Source organism: Mustela nigripes, chromosome 11, assembly GCF_022355385.1.
Source record: "Mustela nigripes isolate SB6536 chromosome 11, MUSNIG.SB6536, whole genome shotgun sequence".
Classification (NCBI taxonomy): domain Eukaryota; kingdom Metazoa; phylum Chordata; class Mammalia; order Carnivora; family Mustelidae; genus Mustela; species Mustela nigripes.
This window is the reverse complement of record NC_081567.1, coordinates 7115161-7138112: the sequence shown is the minus strand read 5'-3', so window position 1 is coordinate 7138112 and position 22952 is coordinate 7115161. Positions and strand designations below refer to the sequence as shown.

General features: G+C 54.4%; 1 protein-coding gene across 1 annotated transcript; it reads left to right on the top strand.

Moving 5' to 3' along the window:
- Positions 1 to 291: 291 nt before the first annotated feature.
- Positions 292 to 4807, top strand: SPACDR (sperm acrosome developmental regulator). The gene is made up of 4 exons (XM_059414542.1): positions 292 to 451; positions 882 to 1045; positions 1231 to 1554; positions 4371 to 4807. Exons 2-4 carry the CDS (start codon positions 992 to 994, stop codon positions 4602 to 4604), a joined length of 612 nt encoding a protein of 203 aa, XP_059270525.1. The 5' UTR covers positions 292 to 451; positions 882 to 991; the 3' UTR covers positions 4605 to 4807.
- The last annotated feature ends 18145 nt before the right edge of the window (positions 4808 to 22952 follow it).

Sequence of the window (22952 nt, the reverse complement as noted above, 5' to 3'; positions counted from 1 at the left end):
TGGGGGGGCGTCAGCCCACGTGCTGGTGGGGGGGCAGGGAAACAATGAGGCCTTTGGTGATTGTGAAGGATCCACCTCCAGCTTCCCAGTGTGTCCCCTCTGCGGGTTGGATCCCGGTGGCGGCTTGGGGGCGGGGCTGGGGGCCCTGAATGGGCCCCTTGTCTCAGCGCTGGGTGTGGGCCAGGCTCCCCCGGGCACACAGTGCCCTCGCCAGGCCTGGCCGGCCTCCGTGGCTTCCACCCTCCTCTGGCTGAGGACCGGCCCTGTGGGTGAAGGGGGGCCCCTCCTTGACAGCCTAGGCTGGGCTTCTGCCACAGGCAGCAGAGGCAGGTAGGGAGAAGGACCCCATCTAGCGGGGAAGGGGGGAAAGCAGCAGCCTGTGTCTCAGAGCAGCTTGGCCCCAGACTAAAGGGGACCCGCGTGGACAGTGGGATACCGGAGGCCACCCCAGGTTGGACTTTCCACCCTATAGCTCCCTAGATTGATGCCCTTGGGCAGGTTTCTTGTGTTTTCTGCATCTCCACTTCCTCTTGGGTAAAATACCTACCGGAGTGCTGCGGGGGTGATCACGTGACATCATATGTGGGGACTGTTCAGTGACTACCAGGCGCTCGGCAAATGTTAATTTCCTTTGCCTGCACCTTTGGGAAGGAGGGCTGAGGGCACAGGGATTGGCTCCGTGGGTCCTGGAAGGGCCTCGGGGGTTGGGGTCAGGGCCAGGCAGGGTCACACAATGGGCTAGAACTCTGCCTTCCTCTGAGTTCTCATCCACTTTGACTCCTCTCCCTGTCTCAGGGAGGGGAGGTAGGACTCAGGATGAGTTGTCAGTGAAGGCTTTCCCCCTGGATTCTCTATTTCTTTCTTCTCGGCTGTGCCTGAAGGCCCCAAGAGACCCCTCAGGTGGTGGCCACTGGCCCGCAGCCTGTTCCCCTCCACCCTTGGTACCGCATGCTTGTCCTGCCCCCTACTTGGTGCTCGTGTATTGGGGGAAATGGCTGTGGTAATGAGGTTCTTCCGATGGATTTGGCGAAAGATTACTCGCTGGGTGAGTTTCAGAGAGTCTCCCTTCCTCGTGCCATGCTGGGGTGGGAGGCGCTGGGCTGTGACCTCTAGGTCACAGAAACCCATTTGGGGAGGAGGTGGGGACACTCGTGGCCCCTTCCCATCTGTGATCGCCTCTCTGCCAACCGTTGTGCCCCGCCCCCCTCCTCTCCCTGTCCTGGGTCTTAGGTTTTCTTCTGGAAACACAAAGCTAAGTCCACCGTCGTGGAACACTCTGACTCCCAGAAAAGCGTAGTGAAGGTGGAGAAGACTCCCAAAATGACCGACACGTTCAAGTTGGTTGAGCTTTGCGAGGAGGCTAAGGTCTCCAAGACCAAGGAGCCTCCCAAGGCAGCTGATGCCGTCACGCTGGTCAAATCAGTGGATCGCGTCGAGGTGGAGCAGAAACGGGGGGGCCGATCCCTGCTGCAGCTTCCCCGGACAGCTGTCAAGTCGGTCTCCTCACTCATGGTCTCGGCCCTGCAGAGCGGCTGGCAGATGTGCAGCTGGAAGGTCAGTCGGCACCATATTCCCCTGGTTCCCAGGGGGCCTCCCCCCTCCCTGACCCCCCCATGACTCCCTCCCCGCTCCAGCCACTTGGCGGACATTGGTTTTGTGTGCCTGCCAGGCACTGAGGTGGGCAGCCCAGGGTACAGGGTGAACAAGGTTTACCCCGACTAAGGGAGCTCCAGACAAGGTCACGGGCGTTGTTGGTTCAGTGTGTTAGGGAGTGTGACACGGGAGGTCAGGGGTCTGTGGGAGCATCTCATTCAGACTCGGGGCATCCAGGAAGACCATCCTTAGCAGAAGAAGGGGGTGAAGCTGAGATCTGAAGGTTTTGGCCCCATCTTGGGGCGGAGTGGGGGAGGGAGTGACAGGGTGCATTCCATGAAGACAGACTAGCAGGTGGGCTGGGGTGGGGGTCTGGCCCAGCGGGGGATGGGTTTGGGCAGTCCTGGGGCCAAGGACCAGCTTGTACAAGGCAGAGTGGTTTGGCCGTCTGTGGAGTTTGGATTTGACCCTGAGAGCGATGGGAGCCCCTGTAGACATTTGAGCAGAAGAGTGTATCTCAGCTTCTCAGATCTGAATTTAGAAAGCTTGCATGCTCTCATAGGTTGTGGTGTGGCCGCCCTGGAAACATTTTGATAGTTTCTTTTCTTTTTTTTTTTTTAAGGATTTTATTTATTTATTTATTTTTAAAAAGATTTTATTTATTTGTCAGAGAGAGAGAGAGAGAGCACGCGTAAGCAGGCAGAGTGGCAGGCAGAGGCAGAGAGAGAAGCAGGCTCCCCACCAAGCAAGGGGCCTGATGCAGGCCTTGGTCCCAGGACCCTGGAATCATGACTTGAGCCGAAGGCAGCGGCTTAACTGACTGAGCCACCCCAAGCATCCCCCCTGTTGGTGGTTTTTTGTTTTTTTTTTTTTTTTTTTAAGATTTTTAAAAACGAGCAAGAGAGAGAGGGGGCACAGAAAGAGAGGGAGAAGCAGATTCCCTGCTGAGCAGAGAGCCCGACACGGGACTTGATCTCAGGACCCTGCTCTTTCCCCTCTATATGTACTGTATGATTGTGTTTATATTCTATACCACTCTTGAAATAACAAAATTATATAAATGGAGACTTGATGAATGATTATGTGGTTGTCAGAGCTTAAGGTAAGGGTTGGCGATGTTGGTAGGTAGGTTGGTTGTAAAAGGGCAACATGATGAATTCTTTTTAAGAGTTATTTATTTATTTGACAGAGATCATAAGTAGGCAGAGAGAGAGGGGGATGCAGGCTCCCCGCTGAGCAGAGAGCCCAATGTGGGGCTCGATCCCAGGACACTGAGATCATGACCTGAGCTGAAGGCAGAGGCTTTAACCCACTGAGCCACCCAGGCGCCCCAACATGATGAATTCTTGAGTTGATGAAAATGTTCTGTGGCAGTGAACGACATGAACTTGTGTTTGTGAGATAGAATTGGGTAGAATGTAATACACCCACAATGGAGTACAAGCGAAGGGGGAAATGTGGATAAATCCGCGATTGTGTCGATGTCAGTATCCTGACGGTGATCCCGTACTCGAGTTTCGCAAGATTTTACTATTGGGGGAGTTTGGGTGAAGAACATAGGAGGCATCTGGTATTTCACAATTTCATTGGACTACAAGTCTCTCAAAGTCAGAAATGTAATTTTAAAAAGGGAAGTGTCTGGATGACTACCAAGCCAACTTATTTTGGCCTTGAATGAAATATTACAGCACTAATAATAAAGTTCACTTGGCACCCTGTGATGGGTAGGTCAGAAAAGGACAGGAGGAGGGGCGCCTGGGTGGCTCAGTGGGTTAAAGCCTCTGCCTTCAGCTCAGGTCATGATCCAGGGATCGAGCCCCACATTGGGCTCTCTGCTCGGCGGGGAGCCTGCTTCCCCTACCCCCGTCTGCCTCTCTGCCTACTTGTGATCTCTGTCAGATAAATAAATAAAATCTTGAAAAGGTAAAAAAAGGAAAAAAAAGGCCAAGAAGAGAGGCAGGGTATTTAAGAGGTAGAATTGTTGTAGCATCTTGTTGGATGACGGTGAAGAGGGAGGGAGAGACAGAAGTCGGAACAGGCAGGCTGGAGGCAGTCACTGGGACGGAGAATGAAGGAGCAAGAGCAGACTTAGGGGAACAAGTGATGAGTTCAGGGCATTGGGGCAAGATGAGCTGAGATGTTGGTGGGACATTTGCATGGAGATATCTAGAAGGCAGCGGGATATACAGGCCTGGAGGTGAGGAGGGGGCTCTAGACTGGAGTTGGAGGTCAGGGGGCCATTCTGTCCTTTTTTTTTTTTTTTTTTTTTTTTAAGATTTATTTATTTGAGAGCACAAGCCGGGGTGCAGGGCAAAGGGGGAGAGAGAAAGAGAGAAACCGACTCCCTGCTGAGCAGGGAGCCCCACATGGAGCTTGATCCCAGAACCATGGGATATGACCACGAGCTGAAGGCTTAACAGCCACCCAGGTGCCCCAACACGCCTTTCATTTTAACACAGTCTCCAGCAACCATAGTGAGGACCCAAAGATGGGTGAGACATGGTGCCTGTCTTTCAGGAGCTCGAATCCTAGAGTTCAAAACAAACAGGTCTGCAGAACAAAGAGTGTATGACATGCCAGGTTTTGAGGGAAACCCAAGGGTAGAGACAAAGAACACCTAATGCAGCCTGGGAAGGCTTCCTGGAGGAGGCGGTGCCTGAGCTAGGCCTGCTTTGGGGGGAGGGGGTAGCACTGAACAAGCCTTTGCTTTCGTCACCAGTGATTTCTCCCTAGACCAAGCTATTGACATGTGCACATCTTCTCTCTTTCTCTCATAGTCCTCTGTGAGCTCTACCTCCATTTCCTCCCAGATGAAGTCTGGGTCCGCTCTGGAGACGCCGGAGGCTGAGATGCTGCGGGAAGTCTACCTGGTGCTGTGGGCCATCCGGAAACAGCTGCGACAGCTGGCCCGCAGGCAGGAGAGGCGGAGGCGGCGCCACATCCGGGCCCACGGTGGCTCCCAACCTGAGGCAGTTCAGGGCCTGAAACAGGATGCCCGGAGTCCCCTCTAGGGGGGGACCCCACATCCTCCAAAAAGCCCCCACCTCACTGTTAGGTAAGGTTGATAGGAGAGGTTAGGGCAGCAGGCCGGGAGTTGTGGGTGAGGAGAAGTTTTCATACTGTCACCTCTCATCGGGAGCCCAAGTGCAGGCCTGGGGTCCCACTTATTCCCCTTCATTCCATTTATTCAATTTGTTAAAAGAAAAACACAAAAACAAAAAAAAAGTTATCAAAATATTGGGAAATAAATATCAAATATTTCTGAGTAAATGTAGAGTGTGTTTGTGGATGGCGAGAGGCAAAGAGGGGAACTCGGAGGGGCCGGGCGGGGCTCCTCAAGGACTGGCCCAAATATGTGCGGGAGTAACTTGGGGGTTTGAGGGGGGTTGGATCCCCATGTCCAGGCCCTGGGCCCAAACCCACTTCCAGGGGGCTGATTGCCTTTGGCAGCTCTGCCAGACCAGCAACTCCGGGCACCTGTCACAGCAGCATCCCTTTACTGAAGATACGTGGCGTCCACCAGGTCCTGAGCCCAGGCTCTCCCTGGCAATCCTACCAAGACAGGTGTTGTGCACAGGTTGAAGGACCTGCCCAGGATCCTGGAGCAGGCGAGACCTGCTGGAAACTGCCCGCTTGGGCAGCCAGGTCCCTGCCCCGGCCCCTCTGGCGCTCTGGGGTTCCCCCATGGCGAGGTCAGTGGGTCTGAAGACGCGGCAGCAGCTGGACACTCATCGGTACAGAAGGCTCGAAGGCCCTACTGGCCGCCCCCCCCCCCCCGAGAGGCCGAAAACTACAACTCCCAGGATTCCGGGAGGCGGCGGGGGCGGGGGCGGGGACGCCGGGGAGGGCGGGGGCGGGGCAGCGGCAGCGAGTCTGCGCCGATGAGGGTGTCAGCCTGGTTCCCGGGGACTGGGGAGGGGGAGGGGAGGTGCTCGGCAGGAGGCCGTGGCCTTTTGGAGGAGGCTGGGGAGCCGGAGGCAACACAGGAGAGGTCGTGGAGCCGCAGGTCCCCTCACGGATACTTAGTCTGCCCTCTTGCACGGCCACACGAAGACGCAGAGGTGGCTCCCCAAGGAAAAGCAGGGATATTTCACAAAGATTGCCAAATTAGGGTGTTCTGGGAGCTTGGGGGGTGCGGAGGGGAAGGTGGAAGGGATGCCGGCAGAGGCCCCGGGGGGAGGGGGGGGGGGGGGAGGAGGAGGGACGTTGCGGCTGGCTGTGCTGCTGGGTCTTGCTGGCGGAGCTGGTGTGAATAGCGGGCAGGTGGGAGGCGTGAGCAAAGCTGGGGTAGTGAGGAGCACCCAATTCCCTAGAAAAGTCGGCAAGTGCTCTCCTCTCCCCAGGACCCCTCCCCACCCTCCACTGCCCCTTTGCTGGGAATTCGGGTTTGCCTTTCCCCAAAGTCTGGAAACCGCACCAGGCTGCCCAGCCCTGGAGCTCTGCTACCCTGAACCTACCGCACCTCAACCTTGCCAGCCACAGGAGTACCAGCCACCACTTACTGAGCTCCTACTGTGACTCCTTTTAGGTCTCGTTTTAAGTAATTCTCACAATAGCTTTCATTTTTGGGGAGGAGGAAACCAAGGGACAGAAAGGTGGTGTTTAATAAGTCATGCGGCTTTCACTGATGTAACTGATGAGTCTAGCTTACTCCGGACTGCAACATACATGTTACACGTACACACACACACACACACACACCTCACAGTGTAGGTCTTCAGTACATGAAATGGCCTCTCTGGGAATGTGTCTTGGTTTAGCATGAAGTCAAAGCCTGTGTTCACGCGGGGCCTCAAAACAGGCTGATACACAGTGGCTCATCTCTGGGGCTTTCAGTCAACCAATTATTCCTCCCCTCTCCCTGTGTGCAGGGAACCATCCTGGGGCCCAATGGCGTTGGTGCAGCGTCTGTGTGCCCCCGGGTGCCCAGAGGCTGGAAGGTGCTTCGCTGTGTGAAATTCAAGATCAGCCCCTCCAAGTCCTTAGAGACAGGCTCCTCTACCTGAAGGTTTCAGTGAGAGGATGGTGGGGCAGGGTGAAGGGTGGCCCGGAGGGTCACGGGTAAGGAGCCTTGCAAGTAGCTACAGGCCCAGGAGCCAACCCAGGCTTGAGGCTGTGGGCTTGTGGGAAAGAATACTGCCTTCATTTTTCTTTGGCTTCTTCAGCATCTTGGGAGTGGGAGAGGAGGAAAGGAAGAAGGTGAGTTCAGCCAGCAGCCAAGGGAGCTGTTAGCACCTCCCACTCCTCTCTCCCTCCCCAGATGTGATGGAGTTCTGTCCGGGCTTGGCCAAGCAGGGGAATGGAGACTTGCGGGAGAGAAGGGGCCAGGATGGAAGAGAAGTCTGCAGAACTTGCTTTTCCTAGATGTCTCAGTGTGCGCGGGTGGCCTCCTGCCTCGCCTTCCTAGTAATCCAGCCCAGAACCCCGGGGAAGGCCTGTGGTGGGCCCTGGGGAGGAACTTTCCAACTGGGAGGGAAGCCTAACGGATCTCCCGGGGTAGTGATGTGTGCAGGGAAGGATGCTTACCCCTGTCGCACCCCTGCTGAAACCTTCCCCTAGTTCTCCATCCCTCTTGGGAAAAAAAAACCCATACTGTCCCCTTTGTCTAAAAGGCCCTTCTCTCAGATCCCGACACCTGGGCTTCTTGCCGGTGTGGATTGTGTACAGATGTCACCACGTCTTCCCAAACCCTTTCCCTGATGACCTGACTTAGAGATCAGGAGTGACCCGCTGTCTTGGCCATCCTGTGTCTCTCGTCGTGCTTTATCTTCGGTTAGTACTTCACAGGATCGGAAATGTTATCTACGTGTTGGCCAGTATACTTGGGAGGCAGCCGTGCCGTGTCATAGTGAAGAGCACGGGAAGCGATTTGAACGGACGCTTTCTGGTTGTGTAGCCTTGGGTAAATCGGCTAACCTCTCTGGGCCTTGGTTTTCTCATCTGTAAAATGGGGAAAGTGGGAAGTAGTGCCTGTCTCTCAGGGCTGTCTTGAGGATGAAGGAAATGATGCTTAACACAAGACAAGGAGTCAGAAATGTTAGCTGCCATGATGATGGTAATGGTTACGATTTGCAGTGTACGGCTGCTGTCCCCGTGGCCTAAAACAGTACTGAGTAAAAGAAAGCAAATGTGGGGGCGCCTGGGTGGCTCAGTGGGTTAAGCCGCTGCCTTCGGCTCAGGTCATGATCTCAGGGTCCTGGGATCGAGTCCGGCATCGGGCTCTCTGCTCAGCAGGGAGCCTGTTTCCTCCTCTCTCTCTCTGCCTACTTGTGATCTCTGTCAAATAAATAAATAAAATCTTTAAAAAAGAAAAAAAAGAAAAAGAAAAGAAAGCAAATGTGCCTTCAGCTCCCCTCAACTCTGCTTCCTGACAGCCCAGAGCTGCCACCAAGAGAGTCGAACTAGGTAAACATTCTTGGTTTAAGCCTTTGAGCCCAGAAACAAAGTCTCAGCCCTGGACACCGGGTCTTCTCTTGACCCATGATGTTGCTCCCTCCACTTTGGCCCCATCTGCTCTGGTATCTGAGCGCTGGGGTGGGGGAAGTCAGCCCCTCCTGAGCCCCACAGGGGGCTGGCCCCGGGCATGGAGGCTTTGACCTTGGTTATTCTCGGCTGCCCAGACAGGGTGTGCACACAGCCGTGTGTGCACAGACACACTCCTGTATGTCCTGTGGCTGTCTGTGGCTATATTTTGACTTGTTCCCGTGTTCCCCCTCAGGAGTGGCAAGACCAATATTAACCGGACGGAAAGACTGTGTACGTTGCAGGGCTGGTAATGCTGTCTTCCCCTTTGTGGGAGCTGCCTGTCTGCTCCTTGGGTCATTCTGGGGGTACTGGGCAGACAGCCTATTAAGATCTCCAAGGTGGAGGGCACCTGGGTGGCTCAGTGGGTTAAGCCTCTGCCTTTGGCTTGCGTCACGATCTCGGGGTCCTGGGATGGAGCCTCACATCGGGCTCTCTGCTGCTTCCTTCTGTCTCTCTGCCTACTTGTGATCTCTCTCTGTCAAATAAATTAATAAAATCTTTAAAAAAAAAAAAAAAAGATCTCCAAGGGGGAAATGGACCAAAGGTAGAGATTGCCTCTTCCCTTCTCCGTCCTCTTTGTTTCGAAAGCTGAGCCCACCCGCCCCGAACCTGTCTTCCCACCTCCCTGGGGGCTGCTTGGGTCTGTGTCCCTGTGATCGCTGAGGCATGGCCTTCTGCCCGTTTCCCTTTCCCTCAGTGCCTCCTGGGGGTGAGTGGCCGTAGACAGGCAGGTTTTGCAAGACAGGCTTGGTGTTTTGTGCTGAAGGAGGAGTGCACAGCTGAGGTGTGGCAGCGGCTGGCTCAGGCTGGGGCGGAGGAGGCCCTGAGAATCCTGGTCCCCAGGATGCAGGGCTGCATAGCACCCTTCGCTCGCTGGCTTTCTCTCTCCACCTCCGAGTTTAAGACCCAGCTGTTTTTCCTTTATTGTTTATATGCTCTGCCAGTTTTTCACTGGATTACAGGTCTTTTCTAGAGGCCTGCAGAGTTCAATACAGAGCGTAAGAGCCTGCCCTCCGGAGCCAGACTACCAGGTTTTTGAGTCCTGGCTCTACCACTTACTAGCTCTATGGCCTTGGGCAAATTGCTTAACCCCTCTGGGCCTCAGTTACCTTAGTTGCAAAACGGAGGTAATGCGGGGATGTTGGGAGGATTGAATGCATTAATGCACAGAAAAATGCACAGAAAAGAACAGGACTTGCCATGGATTGGGTGCTGTAGACATGCTTATTTTTATTATTATTTCTTAGCGATATCTAGAAGCTCTTTATATAGCAAGAGGGTTAACCCTTTCTGGAATACGAGTTGCAGATTTATTTTTTTAAGATTTTATTTATTTATTTATTAAAAGATTTTATTTATTTATTTATTAAAAGATTTTATTTATTTAACAGAGAGATCACATGTAGGCAGATAGAGAGGGGGAAGCAGACTCCCTGCGGGGCAGAGAGCCCGATGTGGGGCTTGATCCCAGGACCCTGGGATCATGACCTGAGCAGAAGGCAGAGGCTTTAAACCACTGAGCCACCCAGGCACCCTGCAAGTTGCAGATGTTTTAACAGTCCTCTTTTTTTTTTTCTTCTAACGTTTTATTCTGGAACAGTGTGGATTCACATGCAATCATCAGAAATAATATCCGGTTTTCCCATGTAGAAGTGAAATCTTTACAAAAAATATTTGGGTATATATACACTATATTTTTAAAAATTCATTCATTATTGAGGTGAGCTTTTCTGGTAATTGTCTTTCTCTGACCTTTTTTTTTTTAAGATGTTATTTATTTATTTATTTATTTGATAGCGATCACAAGCCGGCAGAGAGGGAATCAGAGAAGGGGGGGAAGCAGGGTTCCTACTGAGCAGAGAGCCCAATGCAGGGGCTCGATCCCAGGACCCTGAGATCAGGACCTGAGCCAAAGGCAGACACTTAACCCACTGAGCCGCCCAGGCACCCCTTTTGGCTTATTTCACTTAACATGATGCCCTCAAGTTCCATCCATGTGGTCACAAATAGCAGGATTTCCTTTTTTCTGTGGCTGAATAATATTCTACACACACAGTTTCTTCATTTATTCACCAATGAGCTTATAAAAAACGCGGCAGTGAACATGGAGGGGCAGCTATCTTTTTGTTAGTGTTTTTTTTTTTTTTTAAGATTTTATTTATTTATTTGACAGAGAGAGATCACAAGTAGGCAGAGAGGCAGGCAGAGAGAGAGAGAGAGGGAAGCAGGCTCCCTGCTGAGCAGAGAGCCCGATGCGGGACTCGATCCCAGGACCCCGAGATCATGACCTGAGCCGAAGGCAGTGGCTTAACCCACTGAGCCACCCAGGTGCCCCCTGAGTTAGTGTTTTTGTTTCCCCGTCCGATACATCCCCAGTAGTGGACTTGCTGGATGGTATGGTGGTTCTCTTTTTAATTTTTCGAGAAGCCTCCACACCCATTTTCCACAGTGGCCGCACCAATTTGCATTGCCACCAACAGTGCACAAGGGTTCTCCTTTCTCCACATCCTCGCCAACACTTATTAATTCTTGTCTTTTTTCCACACAGATAGAGTTTTGACTTTTTAAAAAATGTATTTGTTTGTCAGAAAGAGAGAGAGCCCACAAGCAGGGGGAGCGGTAGACAGAGCGAGAAGCAAGCTGCCTGCTGAGCAGAGAGCCCGATGTGGGACTCGATCCCAGGACCCGGAGATCATGACCTGAGCTGCTTCACTGACTGATCTACCCAGGTGTCCCGAGTTTTGAAATTTCTTATGGGATCAGAGAGATCTTTTTGGTGTAACTCGGAGCATGGCATCTCTCCATGTAAGACCTTTCTAGGATGTCTTGGAGCAGTTAGGATGAAATCCAAGCTTCTTACCTCAGCTCCTGGCTGGGGTCCCTGCCCACGGGCCTGACCTAATCGCTCCAGGTTTGCCTGTGCTGTCATTTGCACAGTGCTTGGCTGGTTTCCATTTATTTCCTCTTCCTACCCTGGGCCTTTGCAAATGCTGATTCTTCAGTTTTGAAAGTTGTTCCCCCACATTCTTCCGCCTGGCTTTCTCTCAGCTGCTGCTTCTCCAGCTACCTCGGACAGGCCTTCCGGAGTCCCTGCCCCCTCCCCCGGGTCCTCTGGGCTGTGTCCCAGGGCTTACTTCAGCACAGAGCCTGGAATGCAGAGGGGTGCAGTGGATGTTTGGGGTCGGGAAGGCTGACTCATTGGGATTGCACTGCTTGGGCCTGGCCTGTCTGCTCGATGAGTTCAGCATGGGCTTTGGGGTTCAGACTCACTCCCTTTGGTGTCCCTGACTGGGCTCCCCTTCCCAAGAAGATCTTTAAGACCCGCGGGAGAGCAGGACGAAGCACAAAGTGGGGTGGGGGGTGCTGCAAGGGAGAGGCAGGGGAGAATAGGGCTGTCCAGAAGGGCGTGGTGAGGGGCGCCTGGGTGGCTCAGTGGGTTAAGGCCTCTGCCTTCGGCTCAGGTCATGGTCCCAGGGTCCTGGGATTGAGCCCCGCATCGGGCTCTCTGCTCCGCAGGGAGCCTGCTTCCTCCCCTCTCTCTCTGCCTGCCTCTCTGCCTGCTTGTGATCTCTGTCAAATAAATAAATAAAATCTTAAAAAAAAAAAAAAAAAAAGAAGGGCGTGGTGTGAAATAGACAGGAGTAGGGAGTCCCCCGGGTGTGGTGTGAAATAGACAGGAGTAGGGAGTCCCCGGGGAGAGCCCTCCTCATCCCTAACAACCCACCCAGACTCATTCTTTCCCTCGACACACACACACACACTGTCCTCTACCTGCTCGTTTCTCCAGCCCATCCACAGCCTCTGATAACAGGGTGCTTACTACTCAGGACCTGTTGCGGCAACAGCTCCAAGACCTGGGCACCTGTTTGGCACTTTCCCCTCTCGGGACCCAGCAGCCCTGCCTCCATTTCTCTGTGCCCCCTCCTCCTGTTCCCTGGTGAATGTCCAGGAAACTGGGGCCAAGCAGGGGGAAGTCAGAGGGTCTTCCACTCCCAATGGGAATGCGAGCAAAGGAGGAGGGGTCAGCACACACCCCAAGTTGGCTTCTCTGTGCCTACTTCATGAGCCGTCTGGGCAGAGAACCTGGCGCCCAGCAAACTCAGTCCCCTGAACCCAGGGCAGTGTGGGAGGGGGACTTCAAAGCCCTATCCTGTACCTTCTCAGGCTGCAAGGAGTGCCAGGTTGACTTCTAGAGACAGACCAAGCCCCCCCCCCCCCCCCCGCCCCAACAGATAATTAGCAGTGCGCAGGAGGCGGAGCCAACTCAGAAAGACCTGGGTTCCAATCCTGCCCTTCCTGGCTTCTGTGACCTTGAACAAGTGAGTGAACCTCTCTGAACCTCACTTTCCTTATCCAGAAATTACGGTAAATATTTATTTCACGTGGCTGTAGGAATGTGAATTGCCCGGCACAGGGCGTGGTACCTAGTGAATGGCAACAGGTGAACAGGGCTTCTAAATATATTAGAGAAGTGGTTCTCAGGGTGTGGTCCCAGGCCAGCAGCACCCCGGAAGCTGGCAGAAATGCGGACTCTCAGACCCTACCCCAGCCCCACTGAATCGGAAGCTCCGAGGGCAGGGCCCAGCAATCTGTTTCAACCAGACAGATGAAGTTGGAGAATCACGTGCAGACCATCAGATTCTGAAGTCTAGGACACATCAAAATCACCTGGGAGCTTGTTAAAAATACAGATTCCTGGGCTCAAAGCCAGGGATTGAGGTGAGACCTGGGAACTATATTTTAACCTGAGATGAATTTGAAGAGGGAGGAGGCGTGTGCCCCAGAGGCCGCCTTGGGAGAACGTCATGGAAGGATTTCGGGTAGTTGAAGGTGGGGGTGGCTGAGGAACCCCTTGAGGTGAGAGGGTATATAAAGCTGGAAACTGAAGGAATTTGCACTTTACCCTGAAGTCACTGAGTAAGGGGGAGGACGGGCACACAATGAGGGCAGTGCGTGCCAGACCTGGCCACCCGCCCAACGCCGTGACGTCAGTCCCAAAGCCCGGGGGCCCTGGCCGCCCTGGGGTCTCTCCGGCCTCCTCCCTCGGTCCGGCGGCTGCAGGTGGGGAGAGACCCGGCCCGAAGGCACCACGATCTGGGGTGAGGAGGGAGTTGGGGACGACAGCAGGGCGGCCGCCTAGCTGGGGGACCTGCGCGACCCGTCACTTCACGCTCCTGGGCTCCAGGTGGCGCTGCGGAGCGCGGACGCGGGTTCCGCCCGGGCCCCGCCACCGCCCTCTCGCCGCGCCTCCTTGGGCCCCGGGATTGGAGCTGGCAGCGACCTTGGCGGGGGCGGGGGCGGCGGCGGCGGCGGCGGAGGTGGCCGTGTCCGCGCACAGGGAGGGGACGCTGTGTGAGCCCGCCCCTCCTCCTGGTGGCCCCGACGGCGTTAGCCCACGGAGGAGCCTCTGCCTGGTGTCTGCAGGGTCCGCCCGCCGTGGCGACGTGGGTCGTGGCATACGGGTTCCATGGGACAGTTCATTTCTAGTAAAAACGACTACCCCGCCCCGCCCCCCAGCTAGTGAGACCCGTACCCTGTCCGGGGACAGCCGGCCCCTGTCCCCTTTTCCTCCCGAGTGTCAGCAGCTCCTGTCTTGCTGCCATGTCCACCACCACGGGCCCCTTACTTCAGGCCTAGCAGGGCTGTGTGCGTATCCATCATCTCGTTTAGTCCTGAAGGCAGGCCATCCCTTAGGTTTTAAAGCCATCACCGCCCTTTCCCAAATCAATAAATTGCGCTTTAGGGGGGGGTTTGGTAACTCCTCTGAGAGCTAGTGATACAGGATAGGACACAGGTCTGCCGGGCTGGAGCCCATGTTACTCTCTCTCTCAGCCCCACTCTATCCTTCAGGGCCACGTGTTACTGTTGTGTAGGTGGTGCACTGTGCAACTCTATAATCAAGGTAGATCTCTCGAAACATTAGGGCAATTTTCCATTGCATGTCAGTGAAGGGATTTACCGAGGGGGCACATTTTTATGATTTGCCCAAAGTTGTCTTCTGGGCTGCCCTAGTGTTCCCTGTGGCCGCCTCTCCAAGTTTGTTCCTCCTCTTCCCAGCAGGTACATCTGGCATCCAGATTCCACATCGCACTGGGCTTTCTGCAGGAGCAAGGAGGTCTTCATAGAGCCCGGCCCAAGGGATCTAATGTCAGGTGACAGGGCATGGCACTACTCCTCAGTGGGATCTGTGTGTGTTGGGGTGGGGGGGTCACCTCATCTGCCATTTTTTTTCCCCCAAAGGCTATTTTATTTTAAAACACACACAGAGTTGGACACGAAAGCCTTTTTAAGTGTCGTGGAGAGCATTACCCCTTAGAGGCGAGAGCGTCTTGTGAGCAAGATGAGATTTTCCTGGTGGGATTCCTGGGGGGTGGGGCCCAGGCCAGGGGAACGAGACCCATGAGCCAGGCCTGTTGAGCCTCTAAGCTGATACTATATGGGCTACAGGGAGGAATCCTCCCCTTCCCAGAGCCACACTGGGCACCCCGCAGATTTGAGGGTGGACACGGAGGAGATCTGAGAGGGGGGACATGGTCTCAGGACCACCGAGCTCATTGCATGGATGGTTCCAGCACCAAGTGGGGCAGAGGTGACGCTGGGAGTGGAGTGACAGAAGCTGGCCTCGGGTCTGGAAAAGAGGAGCAAAGGCTATGGAGGGCCAGTCTCCTGGAAGTGGAGGAAGGGAGGGATACCGAGGCTGCGTTGGGTGCGGGGGGGACACCCTAGACTGGGACCCCTGGCCGGAGGGTGGGGAAGGAAGAGAGAGTTTGATGGGATTAGGGGACTCTGGTCTCCGTGCCCCGTGTGCCGGCTTAGCTTCGGGCTGTGGTGGGGCTCTCTTGGAAAGCTGGCTTCCTCTCTTCCTCCCTTTGAGCCTGTACCTTGTCTTACCTCAGTTCCTTGCTCACTGGATGGCTCCCAAAGCACAGAACCTGTTCCATGCCTCCGGCAATCCCTGCATCCACTTTGTGCTTCTAGGATTTTCTCTATTGCCAAGGAGCAGCCAGGACCTCAGGCTCAACTCTTTCAAGTTGCATCAGAGTACATGCTGTTTCCCGCGGTGCCTGGTGGGCCTGGCTGTTGTGGGCACATCTGTACAGACGTCCTGTGCTGCTGCTCAAGGCTGGGAGTGAGGCTTGGGGGGCTGGATGGAGAGGCTGCCTTGGCCAGTGGGGCAGGGAGATGCTGGAATCCTGGGGAGAAGGGAGGGTCCTAGGCAGGAGAGAGGAAGGGGCTGGTTGCAGGAGATGCCAAGAGGAGGAGACCAGGCCGTGGGTGGAGGCAAAAGATTGAACTTTGTGAGTGTGTGTGTGTGTGTGTGTGTGTGGTTTGGGGGAGGGGATGTCCTGTCTGGAATATAGGCTGCTCAGAGATCAATTTATATAGCCGCCCCCCCCCCCCCGCTTTAAAAATGAGAAGACTGAGGCCCAAAAGGAGACAGATGGTGTTGCTGGAGGGGACTCGGGTTGGGAGGCCGGTCCTTTGGCTTCTGGCCCCAGGCCCAGTCCTGTGTGGGATGTGAGTCCCTCCTACTCCTCTCTCTGTCCCCAAGAGCAGACTTTGGACCTGGGGCTGCAAATGTGGTATCTGTGCACACACACACTTCTTCAGCTGCCCCACATGGTGTGGAAGGTGTGGAAGGCCTCTTTCTCTGCCAAGTTCACTTCTTGCTGGGCTACCCAGTTCTTCCTCGCAGCCCGTCCATGCCCCCAGCCCAGCACTAACTCAACTCCCGCTCTCTGCTCAGCCCGCTGGCCCTAGAGCAACAAGCCTTTCTTCAGCCTAGTATGTGGATAGGGAAGGTACTGGGAATCTGGGGGTTTTCTTAGGTTGAGGGACTGACACTGCTGCGCATGGCAGAGACAAACTTGTGGGGGTCCGGTGCTGATTCCTAGGGCTCTGCTCACACAGCCCAGGGTTTCACTCTCCTAAAACTCAGTGTCTAAGGCCTCGATTTCCTTTTCTTTCTTCCTTCCTTCCTTCCTTTTTTTTTTTTTTTAAAGATTTATTTATTTATTTGACAGAGAGAGATCACAAGTAGGCAGAGAGGCAGGCACAGAGAGAGAGAGAGAGGAGGAAGCAGGCTCCCTGGGGGAGCAGAGAGCCTGATGTGGGGCTCGATCCCAGGACCCTGGGACCATGACCTGAGCCAAAGACAGAGCCTTAACCCACTGAGCCACCCAGGCGCCCCAAGGCCTCGGTTTCTTGAGCATGCTACCTGGTCACCACGGCTACCTGATACTGTGGATGTGATCAGACACCAGCTGCGTGACCACCCCCCACCCCAACCCCAGATCTTAAGATGTTGGAGACCACTGGACGGGCATGGCTAGACATAGACCCTCCCCATTAACTTCTTCCCATGGAGCTGATAGGGCTCCCCCATCTCTTTCGCCACACAGAAGGACCCCCCGCACCCCGGTCAGTCATTCCTCTATCATGTCAACAGCAGGCTCCCCTCCCCAGTGCCTCCAGCACTCTGCCTGTCTCCTACGCCCCATTCTTCGTTCTTCTGCCTTCAGCTGTTTGCTTTGACAATTCTCTGGAGCCTGGCGAACCCCTCTCAGGACAAAAATGGTCCTTCAAGACCAAATCCTTCCCACTATGGGGACGCTGCCAAGGTAAGAGTGTGGCTGAGATCCCGGGGAACACGGTGGCTGGAGCCTGGGGTGCAATCCAGACCTTTCCCCCAGCTGAGTTAGTTTTCTGGGGCTGCTGGAGAAGTTGCCACAAACTTGGTGGTGTCAGACGCCAGAAATGCATCCTCCCACAGAGCTGGAGGCCAGAAGTCTGCGATCAGTTTCCCGGAGCTGAAATCAAGGTGTGAGGAGAGCTGGGCTCCCTCCCAAGGCTCCAGAAGAGAACGTGTTTTTTGTTTCATCCAGCCTCTAGTGGCCACATCACCCGGATCTCTGTCCCACTGTCTCCTCCTCCTCTGTGTCACATCTCCGGTTTTGCCTTCCTCTTTTAAGGGATGGGGCCTCATATCTCTGGGGGGTCATTATTCAGCCTCCTATACCAGCAAAGTCTGGAGGGGAACGACCACATTTCTCCCCAAGTTGTGCATCCCAAATGGTATTTGCCGAGAGCCCCCTTTCATACCCCCTGCCCCACCTGTAGGTTGGGAAGCACTAGGGGTTGTGGGTAAGAACCTGGGTAGTCAGACCCCTGGGGATGGGCTGGGGCATCATCACTTACCAGCTGTCATTCTCAAAGTATGGGCCACGGCCAGCAGGATGACTCTGGGAGTTTATTAGAAATGTAATTTCTGGGGCACCTGGCTGGCTCAATGGATTAAAGCCTCTGCCTTCGGCTCAGGTCATGATCCCAGGGTCCTGGGATCGAGCCCCACATTGGGCTCTCTGCCCCGCAGGGAGCCTGCTTCCCCCCAACCCCCCGCCCTCTGCCTGCCTCTCTGCCTACTTGTGATCTCTGTCTGTCAAATAAATAAATAAATAAAATCTTAAAAAAAAAAAAAAGAAATGTAATTTCTTAGGGGCACCTGGGTGGCACAGTCAGTTAAGCCTCTGACTTCTGGTTTCAGCTCAGGTCATGATCTCAGGGTTGTGAGTTCAAGCCCTGTGTCCGGCTCCGTGCTTGGTGCAAAGTCTGCCTGTCCCTCTCCCTCCCCCTGCTTCCTCTTGGGCACCGGCTTGCTCTCTCTCTTAAACAAATAAAATCATTTTTAAAAATTAAAAAAAAATGTGAATAAGACCTCCAACAAACACACAGTGATTGGTAGAATGAAAAGAAGGCAGGCCGTACCGCGTGCCTAAATCTTCGGGTAGCTGCTCAAAAGATATTTGTAGCATGAATGAAGGAGCCATTCAATGAGTAATAATGGAATACGGATGGTGTGTTTTTCACTTACTTGACAAACACTTACCGAGTCCGTTTGGGGTCTGCCCGGTGCGAAAGGGAATTCCCCAGAGTCCCTGACATTGCTAGGTGGCAGCGGAGAGGGGGGTGAACAGATGTTTGCAATGCGGGGTGAGAAGGGCCCCAGCCAGGGGGTGTTTGGATGGGTTGTCCAGGAGCCCACAGATGGAAAGGAGGAACTAGTTGTGGATTTTCATGCTTTCAGATGTGTGTTATCTTTTGCAACTCTGAAAAGAACACGAGTATATGGTCTCTTACCTATGTTCACTTGCCGCATGCCAGGGAGCAGACGGCTTGGCCTCTGTGCTGGAAGATCTATTTCCTCACCTGCAAAATGGGAATCAGGACACCCCCCGGGGTCTTGCTTTAAGCAGCATGCCTAGCTTAAAGGAGGTTCTGAAAGCCGTTCAATCTCTCCTTGTAGTTTCCCCAGCAATCCTGTGATGTAGGTATTAACATTCATTTGAAGTCCAGAAGGGAGAGAAATATGTTTAGAGACCTAGGCCAAGGTTAGTTACTGCAAACCAGCCCAAAATGAGGCATTGAGCTCTCTGGCAGCAGGGGGGCAGAGGATGAAAGGGATGGTTACTATCTTGAGAGTTCCTTAATTTACATAACAAAAGGAGGCCACCGGGTTCCTACCGGGAACCCTTAGCACAGCTCTCCCCAGGCCGGCCCTCTCCCGCTCCAGCTCTCAGCTAGAGGCTTGGCGGCAGCACAGTTTCTTCAGGGAAGCTGCAACTGAGTCACAAGCCTTCTTTGATTCAAGGGGAAGGGACCCAGACCCCACCTCTCAAGCGACGGAGCGGCAAAGAAATTTTGGTTATTTAAAAAAAAAAAAAATTAAATTAATCCCAAATTGTTGGAATCAGGGCTAGTGTTTACAACCTGAAAAGAGTACTTTACTCTTATTTGACAAACATTTATTTTCTCTCCGTGTGGCAGACCCTGTCCTGGGCTCTGGGGAACACGGGCCCCCACTCCCTTGTCTGAGCCTAAGTGGCAGACAGGTGCCCTGGGCCCTGGCCCTCTGGCCCTACCAGATGGAGACCAGGGGTCTCCTAAGCTCTGATGTCTCCTCTGCTTTGAGCCCCCAGGTTCTGAGAGAGACCAGTCTGTGCCTGGGCAACCCATGGGGGCAGCGTGGGGGAGGTGGGGACAGTGTGGGGGCGGAGACACAGGCCCGGAAGGGGAAGGCTTTGGAGGCTGGCTTCAGCTTTGAATGAGAGAGAATGGAGGTCTGTGGGGGGCTGGGCCCGATGTCCCAGTAGTTCTGGGGAGAAAAGTCCCTTTGCTCCCCAAGACTCCCACAGGCTCAGCAGTGACGGACACCAGCGGGCACTGGGCCCAGTTTCCTTCTCTGCCAGCCTGGACCCCTGCTGGAACCTCTGGCCCCAGACTTTGGGTCCCCTCAGCCTCCTCCTTCCCTCTCCACCGCATCCCTCCTTAAGTTTCTGCATAGCTGTCCAAGCTGAGGTTACTGCGGGGGACCACTCGGTCCCTTTGTAGTGTCCCAAGGCCCCACTACCTCACCTCTGCCCCCGTGACCTCCATCTCTCCTCTCTGCCTACGGCACCTCTGCCGCCCCCCTGTCATGTCCTGTTTGGTTGGCATGGGGCAGATGGTCCTGGAGCTACTACAGAGCGGGGGGTGGAGGGAATCTGATCCTTCTCTTGCACCAGCTGCCCTCGGGCTATGGGAGGGCCTCACACCAGCACCCTCCTTGTCTGATCTAGAGGTTTCCCTGAAATCACCCTTCGCCCTTGAGAACCCCCAACATCGCCTCAGTGTCCAGTCACGTTGAGTAACACACTGCCTCCAGCTCATTGTTTTGAGGTCCTGACTCCCTGCTAAGCAGAGATCTGTGTCCCAAGGTAAGGCCAGCAGCTTCCTGCATGTCCTTTTGCAAAAATTCCCCCTGACACGTGGTCCCATCTTCCCGGACTGTGGCTGCATCTTTCGTGACTCTAACCCCATCGGCCCTGTTCATGGCCTCCATCCCCTTTCTTGTAACTCCAGCCTCTCCCCGGGCTCTCTTAGGCCCTAAGTAGCCGGCGTCCACTTTTTTTTTTAATTAAAGATTTTATTTGTTTATTTGACAGATCACAAGCAGACAAAGAGGCAGGCAGAGAGATAGAGAGAGAGGGAGAAGCAGGCTCCCCACTGAGCAGAGAGCCCGACGCGGGGCTCGATCCCAGGACCCTGAGATCATAACCTGAGCTGAAGGCAGAGGCTTAACCCACTGAGCCACCCAGATGCTCATTTTTTATTCCCTATGTTGACATTAAGGATATTTCCCTTCCCAGCCAGCCCAGTCCGTCACCCCCAGTAGGCTCCGCCATGCTGAGCCCAGCTCCACTCAGTTCTGCACGCCCCAGCCTTGCACATCTGCTTCTACTTGCCCAGCTTCCTCCAGTTTCCCCTTCTTCATTCTCCTGGACGCTGCCCAGCCTGTAGACAACTTCTGTTGCATGAAACCCTATTCCCCACCCTCAACTGCCCACCCCAGAAGCCGGCCTCACCTCCCTATCCCTGGAGACTCACATGTAAGGGGTCTCATCTTGGCCCCCTTGTTTCTTTCCCTGTTGCTGGGGGAGGGGAGGGGGCAGGTCAGAAGCTTGCGGTCAGTTCGCTGGCCTGCAGCTTGACCTTGCTCTCTCCTCCCTGGATCAGGAGAAAGGAGCGGTGCGCTCAGGCCACGGTGTCTCAGACTTGACCTTTTGGGAGTGGGAGGGTCTACCCTGTCAGCCCTGAGATGAGGCAGGATGGGAAAGGGGGCTCGGAACGGGTGTGTGTGTGTGTGTGTGTGTGTGTGTGTGTGTGTATGTGTGTGTGGACGTGGATCACAGCCATTGGAAGTGCCAAGTCAGAGACTCACTCTTCACTACTCCCTGTGTGTCAGGGGCACAGTGTGGACATGTCTCTGGGCTGACCCCCACCTGTAGGCAGCTCCCAGTTTGGGAGATGGGAAGTGAGGGTCCTTGCGGGTGGGGTTTGCAGAAGGGGGGTGGTGGAGGGCTGTTGCCTCGTTTCTTTGACTTGGCTTGGCTGTACCAGAGAGTAGCTTCCTATGGGGACTTTGCCCTTCCCCTGGCCCCTCCTCCCTGGTAGGGCTCCTCAGCTGCCCTCTGCAATGGTCCCAGCCACTCTGTGGGTCACTGCACTGGAGACATCCCACTGCCCCTCAGCAGCCTGGTCCCTTGAAGGACCTCTGACTACTCCATCCTGTCTCCAGTCCTACCTACCCCCCCCCCCAACCCCGCCATAGCACCTGGCCCAGCAGAAGCTCAGGATGACCTTGAATGACCCCTGCCAGCACTCAGACTCACTTTCCCCAAACGAGGATCCAGGTCTGGGATCACCCCTCCCAGATGACCAAAGGGAACCCCAATACCTGGCGGGGTCTAATCCATGAAGACAGAACCTAAGGGCCTCAAGCATGACCCCTTCCTTTCCCTCTTCCCTGGATGGGAGATGATGCAGAGGTGGGACCTCCGCGGCGTGGGTTTGCGGGAGGGCAGTAGAGGGAGGAATCTGGCAATCTCAGGTGGTGGGTCAGGGAAGCTTCTCTCCTTCTCCCCTCTTTTGCTTGGAGTGTGGGGGATGGGCAGTTCCTGGACCATATTTTAAATTTCTCTCCTAACTTCTTCCTCCGGGGTTCCCCCTTCCCACCTTCTGCCGTCCCCAGCAGGGCTTGGTTTGGTGTGACATGGCATCGAAATCCCTCTTTGCAGAAGAGGGTCTAGAACATGCCACCTTGAACAGCTCTAGAACATGCCACCTTGAGGAGACTCTAGAGTTAAGAGTAGAGAAGGAGTCTCTCGTCAGAACCTTCTCAAAGGGGAGTGCTGTTGTTGTTGTTTTAAAGATTTTATTTATTTATTTGACAGAGAGAGAGATCACAAGTAGGCAGAGAGGCAGGCGGTGGGGGGTGCGGGGAAGTAGGCTCCCCGCGGAGCAGAGAGCCTGATGCGGGTCTTGATCCCAGGACCTTGGGATCATGACCTGAGCTGAAGGCAGACGCTCAACCCACTGAGCCACCCAGGCGCCCTGTTTTGTTTTGTTTTTAAGATTTTATTTATTTGACAGAGATCACAAGTAGGCAGAGAGGCAGGCAGAGAGAGAGAGGGGGGAAGCAGGCTCCCCGCTGAGCAGAGAGCCCTATGAGGGGCCCGATCCCAGGACCCAGGGAGCATGACCTGAGCTGAAGGCAGAGGCTTTAACCTACTGAACCACCCAGGCGCCTGTTTTTTTTTTTTTTTTTTTTTTTTTTTTTTTTTAAGAGGAAAAGCAATTCTAAGCCCCTCAGCTGGTCCAGCCAACAAAGTCTTAGGAAGAGTGGGGGCAGGACTGGGACCCCTCGTTCGCTTCTCTCCCCCCACCCATTCTCACTTTCGTATTGCTTCTTTAATGTCAGTTGCCGAGGAGCTTTCTACTTCCTGGAGGCCTCCCATAGGCCGGCAAATCGAATGGCTTGTTCTTTTTTTTTTTTTTTTTTTTTTTTAAGATTTTATTTATTTATTTGACAGAGAGAGATCACACGTAGGCAGAGAGGCAGGCAGAGAGGGAGGAGGAAGCAGGTTCCCTGCTGAGCAGCGAGCCCGATGCCGGACTCGATCCCAGGACCCTGAGATCATGACCTGAGCTGAAGGCAGTGGCTTAACCCACTGAGCTGCCCAGGCACCCACGAATGGCTTGTTCTTATTTCTGTGTGTGGGCCTAGGACGAGGTAGTGGCTACATTCTAAGGCTGAAATGGAGCACCCGGACATACCGAGTTCATGGCTAGGGCTCCTGTAGGGCCTCTACATCCCTCAGCTTGGCCCAGGCGTGTGGAGTACCTTCAAGTTTCAGCTCTGACACTTCCCATGTGCCAAAGCGACCTCAGCTTCCTTTAAACAAGCAAATGAAACTTTTTATCATCACAATGCTCAAATATATACAAAAGTAAGGGAA